Raw genomic sequence first — 19991 nt, forward strand, 5'->3', positions numbered from 1 at the left:
CCCGATGTGTGGTTTGCTACTTCTCTGGCTCACCCACGCTTTCTTGTCCCGCAGGGCCACTGATCGATGCGTAGACGGCGCTTCCTATCCAAATGTTTCGTCCGTGTTTCCGGTCAACCTACGGCTCGCCCACTCTTCCCTCTCTGGTGGGGCCAGGGACCTCAAACACAAGAAAGACACACACCAAGCAACTCCTCTTCGAAATATCACACGATGAACCCAATGGCCGTTACTCACTCTTTGTTGTCAATAGCCTCCTGTCTCTATAATCCCGTTGGCTCTGTATCTTGCTCACTCACGAGTGAAAAACTCTCCCAATAATCCTTCGCTAGCTGTCTCTCCTTCCTTTACTTCTCCGAAGGAACGATCCAGTCAGCACAAGCGTCTGCAAAGCAGCAACACAATGCACACAAAGTACATAACAAGCACACTCGGTGTGGTGTCCCTTTAATTTTTCACAGCCCCGTCCTTTTTGCCTCTTCTGGCAGCCGCACTCTTTCCTTTCACCATAGGTGAATCGCGGATCAACGGTGCCCTTTCGGCTCCTCCAGGGACGGGGCGTGTGGTTCAGTTTGCCCAAGGCATAAAGGGACTCACGCCCGAAAACAGCTCTCCTCCTTTGTGCCTCGTTGGACCTTTTTATCTCGCTTGGCTTTACTCCCTCCTCCAATCGTGTCTGTCGACTACATTCGCCACACCTGTTGCTCATTTTCTCCCAATCTGTGTTGCCTGGGAGACCAGGAAGCGAAATGGTGTTTTTAAAATCGGGTCTGGGCGGAAACCATCTTCACGGAACCTTTCTCCGCCACTTTTGGTTCCCGCCCTACCATAGTCACCTGGTGACATCCCCCCCTGCCAAACCGTTCTAGTCCCGAGAACGGTCTGTGGGACAACAGGTGGGCAATAGGGTGGGGGCTTCAGGCCTCTCGGGCACTACACGGGGTGGGGCTTCGGGCAACTCGTCGTCGGCCATTGGAGGGCCTTGGTCGCTCAACTCGAGGTGGAGCCCTGCCGACTACGCCAAATCTGTCACGGCCAGGGGCGGACCCAAATATACTAAAGGTCACACCCCTCACAACTCTTCCACCTCGAGGAGTTTCCCAAGACCACCCCAATGACCAGACAGACGAGTATACTACGTTTAAAATAAACTTTATTTAAATATTTAAAAAGGAAAAAGGGAAAGGGGCAAGTTTAAAAACTAATGTGGCTTCTTCTGCCCTCCAGGGCCACTCGTGACAAGGACCAGGGACAGGGGCTCCTTAAGGCGCTGGTCCTAGAACCCGTGGCGTGCTCCGCTTCTTCCTGGAGGCAGAATAAAGAACAGAAAGGTTATCACAATGTGCTTTGATGCGATCTTACTGCTGCTCTAATTCTCCGTCCTCTCTCTCTCTCCTATGCCTTAGGTTCGTCGTTCTGCAGCCGCTAGACACTGGGGGTCTTCGTTCACACAGGGCATTCCTTGAGACACAGGTAAGTGGTTGCTGTAAGCACAGGTCAATAACACTTCACAGAGGTAAGTCACTCACAACATTGGGGATCTTCGTTCACACAGAGCTTTCCTTGAGACACAGATAAGTGGTTGAGGCAGTGGACTTTCGCTACAGCGTCGGCGCACCGTGTTCCTTCACCCGTCCACTCAAACTTCTCGGGCGTCGTAGGGACTGATGGGTCCAGTGGCACGGAGCCGAACGCTTCCCGAACTCCCCCTCTTGTTTCCACGACCGGGGTCCCGAGTTGGGGCGAACTTTCGTTGAGGCTCCGCCACCACGAGCTGCTGTTGGATAGGTCGGACACACACACAACTATGACCCTCAATCCGCACAGTGCACTTCCAAAAATACTCACTCCTTTCCACCACTAGGTTTCACCACTGCCCGCTCTATCGACGAGTGAAGCTCTCTCTAACACACCCGGGGCAAAGGCTGAATTTTACTCTCTCCGTAGGACTCGGGCCACAACAGATGTAATCCTCTCACGATTCGTCCGAGGCCGGGCGGTTTGGTCGCTACAAGCACAGCATACACACAGCAAGCACGGCACAACACCAAGTAATAAGTGAAACTCACCCACGACACTCTTGTACACACTTCACGTGATATTAAATATGGACTTAGCCACCGGGCTTCGATTCCCTCGGGAGGATAGCTGGGCGATGTTTTGGTCACCGTTTGAGAGTAGGCTTTATATTACTCACAGCCCCGATGTGTGGTTTGCTACTTCTCTGGCTCACCCACGCTTTCTTGTCCCGCAGGGCCACTGATCGATGCGTAGACGGCGCTTCCTATCCAAATGTTTCGTCCGTGTTTCCGGTCAACCTACGGCTCGCCCACTCTTCCCTCTCCGGTGGGGCCAGGGACCTCAAACACAAGAAAGACACACACCAAGCAACTCCTCTTCGAAATATCACACGATGAACCCAATGGCCGTTACTCACTCTTTGTTGTCAATAGCCTCCTGTCTCTATAATCCCGTTGGCTCTGTATCTTGCTCACTCACGAGTGAAAAACTCTCCCAATAATCCTTCGCTAGCTGTCTCTCCTTCCTTTACTTCTCCGAAGGAACGATCCAGTCAGCACAAGCGTCTGCAAAGCAGCAACACAACGCACACAAAGTACATAACAAGCACACTCGGTGTGGTGTCCCTTTAATTTTTCACAGCCCCGTCCTTTTCGCCTCTTCTGGCAGCCGCACTCTTTCCTTTCACCATAGGTGAATCGCGGATCAACGGCGCCCTTTCGGCTCCTCCAGGGACGGGGCGTGTGGTTCAGTTTGCCCAAGGCATAAAGGGACTCACGCCCGAAAACAGCTCTCCTCCTTTGTGCCTCGTTGGACCTTTTTATCTCGCTTGGCTTTACTCCCTCCTCCAATCGTGTCTGTCGACTACATTCGCCACACCTGTTGCTCATTTTCTCCCAATCTGTGTTGCCTGGGAGACCAGGAAGCAAAATGGTGTTTTTAAAATCGGGTCTGGGCGTAAACCATCTTCACGGAACCTTTCTCCGCCACTTTTGGTTCCCGCCCTACCATAGTCACCTGGTGACACATGCGCTTACCGTTTTCCCTTCATTCATCGCGTCAAGGCTGTCTGTTGCGATGTGTTCATCGCGTGAGATCATATCGCGATGACGATGAAAATTCGATGTATCGTTCAGCCCTATTTTTCATACAAATGTGCTCTAAAGTCACGTTCTGTCTTTTCTCAGTCAAATGGGCCCAAAATTCTAAATTTATGTTACATTTCGACTACAAATATGACCCACTTTTTAATAAAGATTAATGTTTCTAGGGGTGAAATACTCCTTTAAAACCCCAGCAACTCTGAACAAGACTGTGAATATCATTGCCCTGCCAGAAACAAATAAAGAGGAAATCTCAAGTAACTGCATGGTCATGGGTTGAGGATGGCAGGAACACAATAAGAAGTCTCCATCAAGAGTCCTGAGAGAAGAACTTGACTCTTTTAGACTCTGAAAATTGTGCCACACCTCACACTTTATGCACTCAGGCAGAAGCCGGACCAGCACAGGTATTAGTTTTATTTAAGCTTTGACTAATTCTGTTAAATGGAAAAATTTAATGATTATATTGTTATTGTATATTAATTTATGTATAACTCAACCACAATTTCATTCACAGGGAGACTCTGGTGGTCCACTTATTTGTGGAAATGTCCCACAGGGCATTGTGTCTTATTACAAAAGAAATATATACCTTACAATTTACACTAAAATCTCTCACTACCTTCCATGGATTCATAATATTATGAATGCACCTCTTTAAAGCATCATGAACAATGGAATGCAAACCTGAATAAACTCAACATTAAAGCATGTCTGATTCATGAAAGCTCTTTATTTGCATTTTTATTGTACTATATTGAAATAAAGGCAAATCTTTATCACTTCATAAGTCTGTTAAAATTATTTCTGATTTTGTGGTTGGTTTTTTGCACCAATAGACCAAACATTAAAAATAAACTTAAATTCTTAAATGAATGCATTAAGTAAAGCATGCACAGCTGAAGGAGAAAGTAGTCAGCTTTGCTAATCCACATACATCAAATGAAACACCAGATATGCTAAATATTACGCCCTAGTTATTTGAGTTAAGTGCTTATTGTAAATATGCATTCATTCAATTATTTTATTTAGTCTATTTGTATTTTTCATTGTCGGCTGATTTTTTGTTTTAATCCATGCCTGGTTATAGACAACACACACACACGCACACACACGCACACACACACACACACACACACACACACACACACACACACACACACACACACACACACACACACACACACACATTCTGGTTTCCATGTTTTGTGGGGACATTCCATAGACGTAATGCATTTTATACCATACAAACTGTATATTCTATTCCCCTAACCTGCCCCATTCCCTAACCCCAACCATCACAAAAACCTTTCTTGTACCTTAGATTTTCAATAAACATCATCTTGTTTGATTTATAAGCTTGTTTCCTCATGGGGACATCAAAATGTCCCCACAAGGTCACAAAAACACTGGTATTCCTATCTTTGTGGGGACAATTGGTCCCCACAACGTGATAATTACCAGGTACACACACACACACACACACACACACACACACACACACACACACACACACACACACATGTTGGTGTATGTTGTTTACGTTACATCTCCATAGACGCAATGCATTTTATACTGTCCAAACTGTTATATTCTATTCCCCTAACCTACCCCAATCCCTAACCCCAATGTCACAAAAACCTGTTGCCAGTCTTTAATCTATGAAAAACTACCATCTAGTATGTTTTTTAGCTTTTCCGTTTATGGGGACACTCTCTGTGTCCCCGTAAACCACCTTTATAGCATAATAAACATGTCATTATACACTATTCATGTCCTCATAAACCACATAGACCAACCCACACACACACACACACACACACACACAACTTAAAGATTTTTCCCAAGCATGTATTCTGGTCTTTATACCAAAGTGGTGTTCTGTGTCTTGTAAATGTAAATGTAGTTTTAACCTAAAAAAAAAATATTGTTTTAATGCTACCAGCAAATACACATCTTACCATCACTGCCATGAAACAGAGCTGTTTACATCACAAAAGTTAAGCTTTCACCTCCAAACTAGCAGCACGTTCAGCATTTCAGACTAAAAAATAAAAAGGTTTTTTTATTATACAGAAGATGGGAGAAAAAAAGTAAAAAAAAGAAATTAAGTTAAAAAATCACCATTTTATGGATCTCTTTTATAAATGACACAAGTGGCACATCTCATCAGATCTTGACTTCTCTTATTTCAGTATCATTTTACTCCACTGCAGTCATATAAGAACAGAAAAAACTCTTAAATTCGATCAGTTAACCCTTGTGTGGTGTTCGGGTCTGTGGGACCCGTTTTGAATGTTTACTGAAAGAAAAATTATGCAATTAGTTGTTGTTTCAACCTCAAATTCACTGGCCTTGGCTCATTTTCTATAAAGAACATAAAAATAATAAAATTTATAATGACTGTACACTGTGTACCCCCCTACACATTTATATTACATATAAGGTGTTCGGGTCCACTGGACCCGGAGTTAATAAGAGTGTAAAAAATTTAATGTGCTATGTAACTTCACTCTGTTTTTCTCCTATCTGGGACTCCGGTGAGTGCATGAGTGTGTTTGTATATATGTCTGTACATATGTGATGGATACATGTCAGAGTTTTGTCATTCTACTCTTGCTGTAATGGTGCAAGGATACAACATGTTATATATCATGCATGTACATTTGTCTGTACCCACTGTCCCTAACACTTTACCTTCTCTCCAACAGGAACCATTCTACATTTTACCATTATCTCCCTTACAAAAAATCTATAGTTTTATTGTAGTAAAAGAGTAGTAATCATGTGTGTGCGTGCGTGCGTGCACCTGGTATTTATCAAATGTCTCACAAAGATGTGTGTGTGTGAGAGAGAAGTGAATAATATAAAAAGTAAAATATTATCCATGTATTTTCATCATTCTAAATTGTGGCCAATAGCAACACATTGTACTGTAATGTGTGTGGACATAAGATGGACACATTATATGTGTATAAAATGCATGAAATGCAAACACAACACAGCTACACAGTAAAAATGTGCTTCTTATGTGTTGTGTTGGCTGGCATGAACAGGTTATGTGTTCAGTATGGATGATGTCTTATCATACGGCATCTGTTCAGTTGGGGCCTGTGCTGTGTAGACTGACACAAATGTGTACAATTTCAAAAAGTTAAAAAAATTTAAACATCAACAGTGATGAAAAACTTTGTTTCATTTATACTTATTTAAGATAAACACGGTTTTCCCCTAATATCTGGATCAGAATAGAATTTTCTTCTTTTGTTTCATATTACCACAAAAACAAATGGCACTTTAGTTTATTAATAGTCATCTACCAGTGGTAAATGACAAATATTAACCATAAATTCTGTTTATATTAGTTGCAATAAGGCTAAAGTAAACATCTGTAAACAACATTACATAAATTTGTATAACTGCATTGGTTTAAGATACTAATAATGCTCTGGGTCCACTAGACCCACAAACATCGTCTAAGTAACAAAATAATGAACACCACACAAGGGTTAATAAAGATCTGTGAGATTAAACATTACTGGCAGATATGTCTGGATCAGATTAGTGTTGGTCAGTGATCTTCCAGGAGACAGATTGGATATTGCTGACATAAGCATGTATGTTTGGTCTTAACCCCAAAAGTGTGATATACCTCATGATAAATCAGCAAACGCTGATGATCAGCACTTTTCAATGTTAAATTAAACAAACTGATCTGAATTCAGTGCATGGTTTAATTTCTAGCTTCATCTTCCTGGTCTGAGTCCCTTGACTCTGTATTTAAATCAGAAGACGACTTCACTGTGCTTCACACATCGCTGGACTGAACAGTGACTACAATGAGCATCTTTTGGTTTATAACTACACTGCTACTGCTGCACTCCTGCACCCCAGGTAATGACTTCATATCAGACGACACTAATAACAGCAGACTGATTCTCATAACCATTTTAATAGTTAAAATAGTTCTTACAATAGGAGGAAATTACAGTGAATCTGTTTTCATCATGCAAACGGTATCACATTTATTATTACTTACGTATATGCATTTACATTCTCTCTTTAGGTGTCGGCATGGATCATGGTATCGTTGGTGGTAAGGAGTCCATTCCACACAGCCACCCATACATGGTCTACATTTGTGACAAAAAAATGCATCTTCAAGCATGTGGTGGATTTTTGATAAGGGAAAATTTTGTGTTGACGGCTGCCCACTGCAAAACAAAGTGAGTAAAATAATATACTGTCAGTGACATCAAAACACAACCTTTGCTTTTTATACTTCACTATAACGAACTATAGTTGCAAAATTGAAAACTAAAATTTTTCTCTTAGGTGAACAAGGTTATTGAAAATATGGTATTGATCAAATTAACCTTATAACCAATGCATTTGGACATCTAACAAACATTTAATTACTCTTTTTAAACGAACCGGTGCGCTTATCAAATGAATGTATATTTGTACATATGCACGATGCAACCAAAGTATTGTCAAATTATTGTGTAAATCTTTACCGTAGAGTTGAAATAGTAGCAGTCATTTAACATTTAGTTTATTTTGTTTGCTTTAGTAATCTCAGAGTGTATTTGGGTGTTCATGACACAAATGATTTACCTGAGGGTATAGAGGTCGATGCCTTTCCACATCCAGATTTTGCAAACGAGCAAGGTGATGACATCATGCTACTAAAGGTTTGTCTCGTCTTATATGCATTTTGTATGTGCACACTTTTTAACAATCATATTCGACTCAAGCAAAAACATTACATCTTTCTATTTAGCTTAAAACAAGAGCAACTCTGAACAAGAATGTGAAAACCATTGACCTGCAAAAAACTAAGGGAGAGGCATTCCCAAGTAACTGCATGGCCATGGGTTGGGGCTGGCAAGAATACACTCACACGTCTCCATCAAATGTCCTGAAAGAAGTGAACTTGACTCTTACTCAAAACTGTGCCACACCTGACCTTATATGCACTGAGGGAGGAACCGGGCCATACCGGGTATTTCATAAGCTTTAAATTAGGTTGAAAATATTTCATGCTAAAATTGTTAATGTATTTTAATAGTATATTTATGGCTAACTAAACCACAATTTCTCTTATAGGGAGACTCTGGCGGTCCACTTATTTGTGGAAATGTCCCACACGGCATTGTGTCTCACTCTGCAGGCAACATTACGGTGTATACTGAAATCTCTCACTACCTTCAATGGATTCATAAAACCATGAGAGGATCTTTTTAAAGCAACACAAACCATGGAAGGCAAAGCTGGATCAACTCAACATTTTTGAAATATGAAAGCATGTCTGATTTAGGTTCTTCTGCATTTTATGTACCTAATTGAAATAAAAGCAAACCTTTATCATTACACAAAGCTGTTAAAATTATTTCTGCAACAACAACCTACATAAACATTAGTCTTGCTCCTTGAATGCCTTTCAGAGCTTAGGTCCAACCCTAATTTACTGTCACACACCTGAACCAGCAAATGAAGGTTTTATTACTCAGACTAGAAACTTTGAAACAGGTGTGCTGAGAAGACAACAAACAGTGGTGTCAAACACAGTTCCTGGAGGGTCCCTGTCCTGCAAAATTTAATCTCATCCAAGGTCTTTAGGATTGCCAGAAACGTCCATGCCTTGATAATTTTAGTATAAGATCATTTTTAGTTTTTACTGCTTTTCATATTATAAATGTTTTATTTAATACGTAATTACATAAAAAGCTTTATTTCTTTAGTATAACCTTTACTTAAAGGAATATTCCATTTTCTTAAAAGAAAAATCCAGATAATTTACTCACCACAATGTCATCCAAAATGTTGATGTCTTTCTTTGTTCAGTCGAGATGAAATTATGTTTTTTGAGGAAAACATTGCAGGATTTTTCTCATTTTAATGGACTTTAGTAGACACCAACAATTAACACTTAATTCAACACTTAACATTTTTTTTCAACGGAGTTTCAAAGGACTAAAAACGATCCCAAACGAGGCAAAAGGGTCTTATCTAGCAAAACGATTGTCATTTTTGACAAGAAAAATAACAAATATACACTTTTAAAGCACAACTTTTCGTTTAGGTCCGGTCCAGCGCGACCTAACGTAAATGCATAGTGACGTAGGGAGGTCACGTGTTACAAATATAAAACTCACGTTTGCTGACTATTTTAAACAATAAACTGACACAAAGACATTAATTAGTATCAGTTGACATACAACAACGTAGGAACGGTCCTCTTTCACCACATTTGTAAACACTGGGGCGGAGTTTCGCGGTCGTCCTCTGTGACCTCTTGACGTGATGACGTATTGCGTCGGGTCACGCTTGCGCATGACGACCGGATTTAAACGAGAAGTTGTGCTTTAAAAGTGGATATTTGTTATTTTTATTGTCAAAAATGAAAATCGTTTTGCTAGATAAGACCCTTATGCCTCGTTTGGGATCGTTTAGAGTCCTTTGAAACTCCGTTGAAAAAAAATGTTAAGTGTTGAGTTAAGTGTTAAGTGGTGGTGTCCATTAAAGTCCATTAAAATGAGAAAAATCCTGCAATGTTTTCCTCAAAAAACATTATTTCTTCTCGACTGATCAAAGAAAGACATCAACATTTTGGATGACATGGTGGTGAGTAAATTATCTGGATTTTTCTTTTAAGAAAATGGAATATTCCTTTAAGTAAAAGTAATTACAAGTTTATTAAATGTTTAATGTCCTTAAAGGGATAGTTCAGTCAGGACCACTTAAGTCAAAATAAAGACAAATCTTGAACGTAAAAAAATATACATAGATTGTTAAAATTGCATTAGGCGGTATTGTTCTGAATTCCCCATTCTTTTCATGAGCTCCATGAAAGCTAGTCAGGGAACAGGAGCAGCTTCTGAGGGCAATCTCCCATTTAAAACTGGGAAAGTAGCAAATTTCCCCCCAAACAGACCATACCAGGCAATCATCCCTGGATCTTCCTGCTAATCAAAGAGCCAGCAGGATTTAAAAAAAGCGTTTCAAGAAGCCCATCTAAAAAAAAAAAAAATTAATTATAATGCCAAATCTATGTGAAGCTAGCAAGAGAAATAAAGCTAGAGCTACTGAATTAGTAAAAAGCACATTAGTTACTGAAGCGATATTTATTTCACTACAGATCACAAGCATCACTCATAGCTTTCTGTGCCTCAAGGATGGCTCGAGTATCTAGTTGGAGGTACCGTTCATAAGCTGCTGAAGACCATCTTTTTTTAGGGTAGAAACGGCAGTAGAGGAAGCTGCAGTTGTAGCAGCCCCTATGCGCAATGAATGAGCCGAAAATAACGCTCAGGAGGAAGCCCGCAGTATTGACAAAGCAGGCAGAAACGGGATGCAAACCAAGCTCTGGACATAGGCTTTCCCTCATCCGTTGTAAATACAGATGAGCTTGTGGACGACACCTCAGATGAGCCAACATGGATGACAGACAACAAAAAGCAGAGTTAGTTTCAGAAACAAAAACAAAAGATCCTTTCCCATTCCTATCAGTTTTTGAGAAATATGGTGAAGCGGTGAGAAAATTTTTTAAACATCAGATATTGTGAGATCATGTGACGGATTAAAGGAATCTGTGCATGTTGAAAACACGCCACCTCTGAGAAAGCCATTGAAAGCCGTAAGCAAAACAGATTCCAACATTATATCAGAATAAATTCCAAAGCATTCCTCTCTTAGCCGTGATATAAATTTTTGCAAAAGTGGAAGCGCGAGAGGGAGACGATGATCATTGCCTTTAGGTTTCTCTTTTTTAAGTCTATTAAGTAGAAGATGAATTGATGAATTTTTGAGCAAGCTGATGGTGGATGGATCCAAGCAGCGCAGGTGGAACTGGATGCCGGCTATCATACTTTTGATGGATGAAGGCTGCATTTTTTTTGGACTATAAAAGCACTAACATATGAAACATTGACAGGAAGTGCATCTACAGTGAAGGTGGCACAAAAAGAACTAAAATGAGACCAAGCAGATGTTGATTTTGCTAAACCACTATGCATGTACTTAGCTGCTGAATGCAAATAAGATTGAAAGGTCATGTCTACTCTAGAACGGTTTGGCTGAAAAGAGGGCAAACCAAGCTGGCTGGCATCCGGACAAAGGAGTTGGAATTGATGAAATTCAAACCGAGAAAGGGAATCAGCAATTTGATTGTTTAAATCTGGAATATAAGCAGCTCGAAAAATGAAGTTATCCATGACGGATAACCAAGTAAGGCGCCTGACGAATCTGTTGATAAACGGAACTGATGAGTGACCTTTGTTAATAGTAAGTTGCCTCATTGTCGCAAAAAAATAATTTGTTTTCTAGACCAATGTTTTCCCCACAGAATACAAGCTATTACTATGGGATATAATTCCAACAGAGCAGTGAACTTATTATCAGGCATCAGGCATCAAACCATTGACCATTAACCCCCCCCCAAAAAAGGTGCAGCATCTGTATACAATTTAAGGGCTGCAGAAGATGTCCTTTTTCATAAAGCGGGTTCGTCTTGGGCACACAGATTTTGGGTCTCCGTCCCCGCAGTAACTACAAGCATGAACATATTTACAATTACAATACAGAATTCGCAAACATGTTCATTAAAATTATAACACAATGGAGTAGCAAATGGTGTCACCTTAGAGTCAACAGTTTGAAAACCAGGCTTAGATGGAGGAGATGCAGATTTTGGGCATAGATTGAGATTGAGAGTGTGAGAATGAGAACCACATATCGAGCAGGAGAGAGCTTGATGACTAGTGAAATGTCTGCTTATGAGGGTTAGATCAACTACAGACCAGTCTAATATTTGATTAAAATGTTGAATGAACATAGCAGCTTTTGCAGAGAATGATTTATGATATTCATAGAAGAGAGTTCCTCCATAGGTCAATGCCAAGTCAGAAATGATTGCAAAATAAGACGGATAGATTTCGCAGATTACGTCTCTGTAAACCCCAAATGCCACATTAAATTCAGCTAGTGTTAACATTTTTGAAAGTCGGGGGTCGCTATCTTTAAAGACACACTATGCAGTTATTTTACCTTAAAGGTCACGTATTATTTGCCCTTTTAGGGTTATATTTTAGGTTATTATGTCCTTAAGAATAAATATTTGCAGTAAAAGTACCCAAAAACAAGGTCTCTATATTTTTTCCAGCTCCTCTTTCATGAGCTCTGTTCAGAACACCTGGGGCCTCATTTATCAACATTGCGTAGAAAATGTTCTATATTTGTACCTACGAATGAAATTTAGAATGTGCCTAAGTACAAAAAAATCGGGATTTATCAAACGTGCGCACGGGGTTCGTACGCACATCAGTAAGTAACCCTTGATGATAAATCCCACTTGTTCTTAAGCACCATGCTCGTGCACGTTCATGGTCATTTGCATTCCGAAACGCCTCCAATGAACCATATATGGAGACAACACCTCCCGTTATAAGTCACGTGGTTGTGATTTTTCCCTCATCGCAATAATGGCAAAGAGAGCGAAAAGAGGAACTTTACAGACACAGAAATTGAGTTACTGGTGGATGAAGTTAATAACACATCTGTTTGGTTCACTTAGTACGGGAGGAATGACTAACAAAAGAAAACAAATCTGCATGGGAACATGTTACCAGTGAGTTTAATTCCGTTGGGTATGAGAACACTTCTAGAAATAAAAAAGTGGTTTGACATTAAATTATCAGCCAAAAAAAAAAAAAAAAACGCGTCACAGCACACCGACGTGAAATCAGTGCAACTGTAGGAGGACAGACAACGACAGAACTTGGACAGCCGCATAACCAGCATCATCGGCGCGATCTTTGAAAACGCGCTCCCAGCGGAATGGATTATTTGCCAAGTCTTTCAATAATGCAAGATAAGCCATTGCACTGTGTCAAGCATTTGACGGAGCTTTCTAACATAGGGATATACACTAATTTCATTAATTAACTTCAACACTGATTTGCAGTTACTTTATTAACAGTAATCATTTTTAACACATGGGGGTGGATAATAAATAGACAAAGTTTTCTTTTAACGCTGGGGATGGACGGTCCTGTGTGGTATCGCTATTCTACCACTAGATGCTCTGCGTACGCATACTCCGAGGTGTGCGTATATTTACACACATTTCTAAGTATAAGTGCAATTTGATAAATTCCACACTTTGCGTAAAACTGTTCCTACGCACACTTTACGCACACTTCTGTGCGTACGAACGCTTGATAAATGAGGCCCCTGGTTTTGGCCCGTCTAAGTAATATTCATGAGCCTCTCTGCTGATTGGCCTGTTGTTTTCTGAGTGACGCTCAGCCGGGCCAACCACAGTTAACTAGTGTCATGTATGCCGTAGTCACGCTGTGCCTTGGTAATACACACAATATCAATAGAAAAACCGATAAGTAAATGATAAAGACAACTCGGGGAAATATTTTTCGTCCTTACATGTTTGAGCCAGAGTCAGACCCGGAATCGGCGCAGACAGTAGAGAACAGACCACCTCCCCAAACGCGTTTACAACAGGATGTGTCAAAATGGTAATTATTTTTTATATCAACGAATACAAAGACATTTTTTGTACTGATACAATAAGTTGTAAATCTAAATTTGGCTTACATTTTGTTCCAAAAGGTGTACTTGTGGTAACTGTGCACGGATGTCCACAGAACGCGAGAACACATGCTGTAAGGAGACACCCAAGGTAAAATCGTAAAACTATAAAACAATGCTTTATTCTTGCAAAATGCTTTACTTTCTGCTAACAAATGCTAAAAATGCTCATGTTCATTAGGTTTTAAGAAGAATGAATCAAGTGTTATCACCTCCAAACTGCATGATTGACCATCCTGGTCTTCAGCCTGTATGCTTGGATGTTTATTCATTACAAAATGCATACAATATTTACCGGGCTGATTACGGGCGTTTGCGACTAAGTACACAACGGTAAGTAAATAATAAATGTATACATTTGATGAAGAGTTCGTTATTTAGTGGTGTGTGTGTGTATATATATATATATATATAACCTAAATGAAATTACGATGCATTTAAAATTTTACAATTGCGTTGTAAAGTTTTTTGGTACCATGTGACATATAATAACAAATTACAATGAATTTGGTAAATAGTACAAACTTTATTACAATGATACTTCTGTTTTTATAATATGATAAGAACAACCACACTGTGTTGCTTATTGCTGTAAAATTTATGGAATTTCAACATGAATATTTCCATCACAATTATGGTATTATAATACCTCATGTAACGTATTTACACATATTTATATGTACAAGGTTTCCTTATCTAGGAATATAAACATTGATAATAGGGATTTTTTTGTCTGTAATGCACACTAAATCTTCATTCCCCCTCCACCAACAGGTGTTACAGGTATCTGGCATACAGGAGCTTTGTCAGCTGGTGCTGGGGCTTTTTGGGCCGGAGAGTTAGGGTTGTCATTCCCTCATGTGTTGTCCTGCGAATACAGCGTGAGTTCCCTGAAACTACAGGCAGCTAAGTAGGGTTTAGACCACCTCTCGACTGAAGCGTGACATGTAGCCAGCGATGACTTCATCCTTGGGAGGTCTTTCATACTGAGAGGAAAGTGGTTCTGGTATTTTGATCTTCTCTACCTCCATGATGTATGGTCTAGGGTCGTCAAAGACATTCTCAAAAAGGACTTCCATCAGCTCCTGTACATACCGTAGTCTAAAAAACATTGTTTACCCTTATTAGCAATTGTTTATTGCTTATTGTTTACCCTTATGTTCACTTTGCACTTTTAAGTTTTATATAATAAATAAAGATTGTTATACTTACTGTATGTTTGCCCTGTTTTTACTGGCTTTGCAGTGCATACCCCCTTCTTAGATTTTGGGAACTTGATTTTGTAAATAGGCTTTCCAGAAGCTGAGACTGCTTGTGTGCGGTGAGCATTCTCATTGAAGTGCATGGCCGCCAAGTATAACCTGAAAACAAAAACCATCAAATATGTTTTATGTTTGAAGTCTACAGCATTGTAGACACAACATGTAACATGTAGTTAGCAACAGTAGTCATTTTTAAAAAAAAATTTTGATGACCTTACAAAATATGCTTTATCTCTTTCACTGCATGAATATTATAAGTTTTTTCACATGTATAATATAAAAGTATAATCATTGCATGAATATTATAAGATACAATACAATATCTGCTTCCGCAAAACAAAAGAAATTAACCCTGAACACCTGTCTTATGAGCTACAAAACCTGACCCTGTCCGTCCATCACTCTGCTCCCGATGCGCTTGTTAATCAATACAATACTGGACTAAAAGATATACTTGATGTCCATGCGCCCCTTAAGACACGAACTGTTACATTTACACGTTCTGCTCCATGGTACACTGGTGCGCTGCGTAGACAGAAGGCAGCTGGGAGGGTCCTTGAGAGGCGCTATGTTGCCTCTGGGCTTACTGTCCATAAAATCGCCTATAGGGAACATCAAAGAGCATATTCCAAATTACTTAGTCAGGCACGTTCTCAATATTATTCTAACATCATTAACAATAATCCAGGAAACTCAAAACAGCTTTTCAAAACAATAAATTATCTTCTCAGCCCACCAAATTCAATGCAAAATAATAATAACACTGATGATCAGTGTAATAAATTCCTCGATTCATTTACCACAAAAATAACTACCATCCGCTCTAACCTAATACCTGGTAAGATCATCCCATCGACCCCTCTAACTCCTGCACCAATACTTTCTCAATTCATTCTCCCCACACACAGACAGGTTGAGACTCTCATACACAGTATGAGATCCTCAACGTGCAGATTGGATCCATTTCCCACTTCCCTTATCAAATCAAATACGACCCTCTTAAGCCCTTTCATCACCGCCATTATAAACTCTTGCTTGCAAACTGGCTATCTTCCGATCTCTCTGAAAACTGCACTTATCAACCCTCGGCTCAAAAAACCCTCTCTAGATCCTGATATTTTATCAAATTACCGGCCCATCTCTAACCTTCCATTTCTTTCAAAAGTCATCGAAAAAGTCGTTGACACTCAAATTCATAATCACCTTCGTTCACATAGTCTCTATGAAAAATTCCAGTCTGGTTTCCGTACTGCCCATAGTACGGAGACCGCTCTGGTCAGGGTCACAAACGATTTGCTTGTGGCCGCTGACCAGGGCTTTCCATCTCTTCTTCTGCTCCTGGACCTCTCAGCTGCCTTTGACACTGTTGACCATGCCATCCTTCTCCATCGGCTACAACACTATATTGGTATTTCACATACAGCACTTCAATGGTTTCGTTCCTACCTGACTGATAGAGTTGCCTATGTGACCCTAGGTGGAGCCAGTTCGAGGCCACACACACTCACATGTGGAGTGCCATAGGGCTCAGTCCTTGGCCCTTCTCTTTTCTCCATCTATATGCTCCCCCTGGGCCACATCATCAGCAAGCATGGAGTTGCCTTCCACTGCTATGCTGATGATACCCAGCTCTATGTCAGGCTGGACCCCACATCCCCCGTTTCATCACTTTCCCCTCTAAATGCTTGTCTGGAGGAGACAAGGGCATGGATGACTGACAATTTTCTTCAGTTAAACAGCTCTAAAACTGAGGGTATCCTCATAGGGACCCCACACCAACTGCGATCCTCCCCTCTGACTGTTTATTCATTCTCTGGTCACGATATTCCACTTACATCCTCTATAATAAACTTGGGAGTTCGATTCGACCCCCACCTATCGTTTAACACCCACATTCAATATATCTGTAAAAATGCATTTTTTCACCTCCGGAACATCTCCAAACTTCGCCCCTTTCTCTCTCTTTCTGATGCAGAGAAGCTGGTTCATGCTCTTGTCTCCTCAAGACTCGACTATTGTAACGCACTCCTCATCGGGATCCCTGGCAGTAGCATTCAGCGACTGCAGTACATCCAGAATTGTGCTGCCAGGGTCCTGATGAGGGTGCGTAAAACTGAGCACATCACACCCATCCTCCATAAACTCCACTGGCTTCCTGTTAGGTTTAGGATTGAGTACAAGATCTGTCTCCTTACCTATCAGTGTGTCTACGGCAGTGCACCATTGTACCTAAAAGAACTAATCAATGGTCATAATCCAATCCGACATCTCCGTTCTGCTGATAGTCACAAACTCCAGGTCCCTATGTCCAAACTCCGCACTATGGGAGATAGGGCCTTCCAGGTGGTTGCACCTCGACTGTGGAATTCCCTCCCCAACTACCTGAGATCACCACAGTCCTTAGAGGTTTTTAAAAATAAATTAAAGACCTATTTATTTTCTATTGCATTTTCTTAATATAATCTTGTTCTTATAGGCCTCTTAATTGTTTTTATGATGTATTGTTTTTACCTGTGTACCTGTAGCACTTTGAGACATGTCCTTCATGTATAAAGTGCACTATAAATAAAAATTATTATTATTATTATTATTATTATTATTATAAGATATATTACCTGCACAGCATTCCAAGGTAAGGAAAGACAACGTTCTTTGGGGCAAAACGTAAGATTACACTGTGAAATGCCTCCAAGGAAGAAGTCTGATGATGGGGACTCAACTTCTCGACATCCTTCAGGACCCTTTTGTTCATTAATGTTTTATCCAATTTGTAAAGTGGTTTAGAAGCTAAAATACAAACAATATTAAAGAAGTGTTGTAATTACTTTTAGCAAAAGATAGTAGAAATATATGTATTACAGAAATTGATAAGCATTAAAAATTTTATTTTTGCCACAGGTACACATTAACAATAAAAACACGCATAGTAGCGTCTAAGTATTCCATGTTTACATTGTAATAAAAATGTATCAACCAAAAATAGATCATAGACAGATGTAGGATTGTGGATATTATATACACACCTGGCTGCAACCACTTGCTCGGGTCTGTGCTGCTTTTTTCTGGATGTTCACATTTTGGAAAGAGGGGGTCTTCGTGAGTGTGGATGTCTTGCAGGTGGTTGATGAGTGACTTCCACTTTGCCACTTTCTCTTGTCCAGAGGTGGATGATGTTGCAGTCCAGTATACGTGGTTCTTGATACTACGCTGCCATTTTCTCACCTCTTGACATTCTTTCTCTTTTGCAATCTTGTCCAGTTTCTTTGACAAGCCTGTATACCAATGAAAATTTTTTGACAAAGGCCAAATTAGACAATGTTAATTGAAACAGAGTACACAATCACACAATCATTTTTTTAGCAAAAAATCCTCACCTTTTTCCAGATGCCAGATATCATAAAACTGTTTGATATTGTTGTCTTTGAGATATTTTTGTATTTGTGGGTGACGGTCGGTGACAATGTAGTCCAACTCGATACCACGTGCTGCCAGCATCGCAAGGCTCCTTTTCAGGCCCTCCAGTTCCATATGGTAGCTACCACCAACTTCGTTACTCTGGTGGTATAGAAAAGACATGGGTGTTTTAAAATATATTTCTATGTTATTCTAGCAATGGTTGCTTGATGTCTATAAACTATAACATGGAACTTAATCATAATCAAGTTTTTCAACATTAAAAAAAGTCTATACTGACTATATTTCTGTCAAAATCACTTTGGAACATATCCACGTCATCAATAGCCACTAGCAATATTTTCATTCTCGTGCACTTCACACTGACCTGCACCAATTGAATATCAATTATCGTTTTTTCCCGAAGGTTCATCACACTGTAGCTTCCGTACTTTGCAGAGTGTCCTGAGGGAAAACACGAAAGAGCAAAAATGAATAAAAAAACAAATGCTATTTCTGAAAAGATATAGCATTAATAACATTTTGAAGATGACAAACAAGAATTTTATACCTGGTGAGTCCGCCCTCATATCACCTCCAATTATGGCCTTGTCATGTTGGCTCAGACGCTGCAGAAGTGTCTCCTGGTCCTTCCCCCATTTATGGATAATGGTTGGTTCCAGGTACATCCGAGCATGTCTTCTAAAAGTGTCGTATTTAAACAACGCTATATGCATCGCATTGAAAATCTAATGAAAGAAAATGCACAAGTTATTACATACACAGATCCGGAAAAAAGTAAACACACACACACACACACACACGTATACATGAAAATAGAACTTTTGAAAAATAGAATAAATATAAATTGAAAATACCTTTTCAAGCTGAATGAAAGATGCACCACTAAAATATATGGCAGCTGACAATTGCAAGTTCCCTGCAGGGTTGCTTCCAAAGACAGGCTGGCTCTTCCATTTTCTGGAGTACTGGCAGTGCGGGCACAGTTGGTCTATGGCCAAGAAAGTTCCACGTCTTAGTGGGGTGACATCACAAACTCGTTGGCACACAGGACAGGTCTCAAAAAGCTCAAAGAGGCAGCTTCCATAAACAATGTACTTGGTGTCGCTGTATTTTTATTTATCCTTTATTTTTCCAGGAAAAATCCCATTGAGATAAAAAATCTCTTCTGCCAGGGAGTCCTGGCCAAATTGGCAGCACACAAAGTTTTACATAAAAGTATTTCAGACAGACAATACACATAAAAAAGAAAGAAAGAAAGAAAGGTCCAGCACTCAGAGCTTCAATTCTTAAAAATAAAATATATAAAAGTTAAGTAAAACACGAACATGATTCTTTCAGGTTAGATTTCAAAAGGTTTTTAAAAATATTTATAGATGGGAGCACATCCAGCATCAAAATACTCTGCATTTCATTCCATAATCTAGGTGCATAAGAAGAAAAGGCAGTTTTGCCGAACTCTGAGTAAGATCATGGTACAGTTAAGAGTAATTTAAAAGATGATCTAGTGTTATAATTACCAGAACAATAAGATAAGAGACTACAGATATAAAAAGGCAAATGACCTTTTAAAGCTTTTACAATAAAC

General features: G+C 39.9%; 2 protein-coding genes across 2 annotated transcripts; one reads left to right on the forward strand and one right to left on the reverse strand.

The window, feature by feature from the left end:
- The first annotated feature begins 7075 nt into the window (after window positions 1-7075).
- LOC135728130 (cathepsin G-like) lies at window positions 7076-8473 on the forward strand. The gene is made up of 4 exons (XM_065246239.1): window positions 7076-7348; window positions 7696-7816; window positions 7906-8127; window positions 8232-8473. Exons 1-4 carry the CDS (start codon window positions 7197-7199, stop codon window positions 8367-8369), a joined length of 633 nt encoding a protein of 210 aa, XP_065102311.1. The 5' UTR covers window positions 7076-7196; the 3' UTR covers window positions 8370-8473.
- A 6033-nt stretch (window positions 8474-14506) lies between these two features.
- LOC141281645 (uncharacterized) lies at window positions 14507-19505 on the reverse strand. Its single transcript, XM_073813647.1, has 8 exons — window positions 19261-19505; window positions 18954-19131; window positions 18771-18847; window positions 18364-18544; window positions 18013-18261; window positions 17605-17776; window positions 14940-15088; window positions 14507-14828 (listed from the first exon to the last, which is right to left on the reverse strand). Exons 2-8 carry the CDS (start codon window positions 19117-19119, stop codon window positions 14806-14808), a joined length of 1017 nt encoding a protein of 338 aa, XP_073669748.1. The 5' UTR covers window positions 19120-19131; window positions 19261-19505; the 3' UTR covers window positions 14507-14805.
- Between the last annotated feature and the right edge of the window lie 486 nt (window positions 19506-19991).

Source organism: Paramisgurnus dabryanus, chromosome 24, assembly GCF_030506205.2.
Source record: "Paramisgurnus dabryanus chromosome 24, PD_genome_1.1, whole genome shotgun sequence".
Taxonomy (NCBI): Eukaryota; Metazoa; Chordata; class Actinopteri; order Cypriniformes; family Cobitidae; genus Paramisgurnus; species Paramisgurnus dabryanus.

What these genes read in the sequence shown, in the direction of transcription:
- LOC135728130 (XM_065246239.1), top strand. Translation starts at nt 7,197, where the DNA reads ATGGATCATGGTATCGTTGGTGGTAAGGAGTCCATTCCACACAGCCAC. An exon ending in GCTGCCCACTGCAAAACAAA is followed by an intron (nt 7,349 to 7,695) that starts GTGAGTAAAATA and finishes TGTTTGCTTTAG; the next exon opens with TAATCTCAGAGTGTATTTGG. An exon ending in GAGGAACCGGGCCATACCGG is followed by an intron (nt 8,128 to 8,231) that starts GTATTTCATAAG and finishes TTTCTCTTATAG; the next exon opens with GGAGACTCTGGCGGTCCACT.
- LOC141281645 (XM_073813647.1), bottom strand. Translation starts at nt 19,119, where the DNA reads ATGCATATAGCGTTGTTTAAATACGACACTTTTAGAAGACATGCTCGG. An exon ending in TATGAGGGCGGACTCACCAG is followed by an intron (nt 18,848 to 18,953) that starts GTATAAAATTCT and finishes GTTTTCCCTCAG; the next exon opens with GACACTCTGCAAAGTACGGA. An exon ending in TATCTGGCATCTGGAAAAAG is followed by an intron (nt 18,262 to 18,363) that starts GTGAGGATTTTT and finishes ATTGGTATACAG; the next exon opens with GCTTGTCAAAGAAACTGGAC.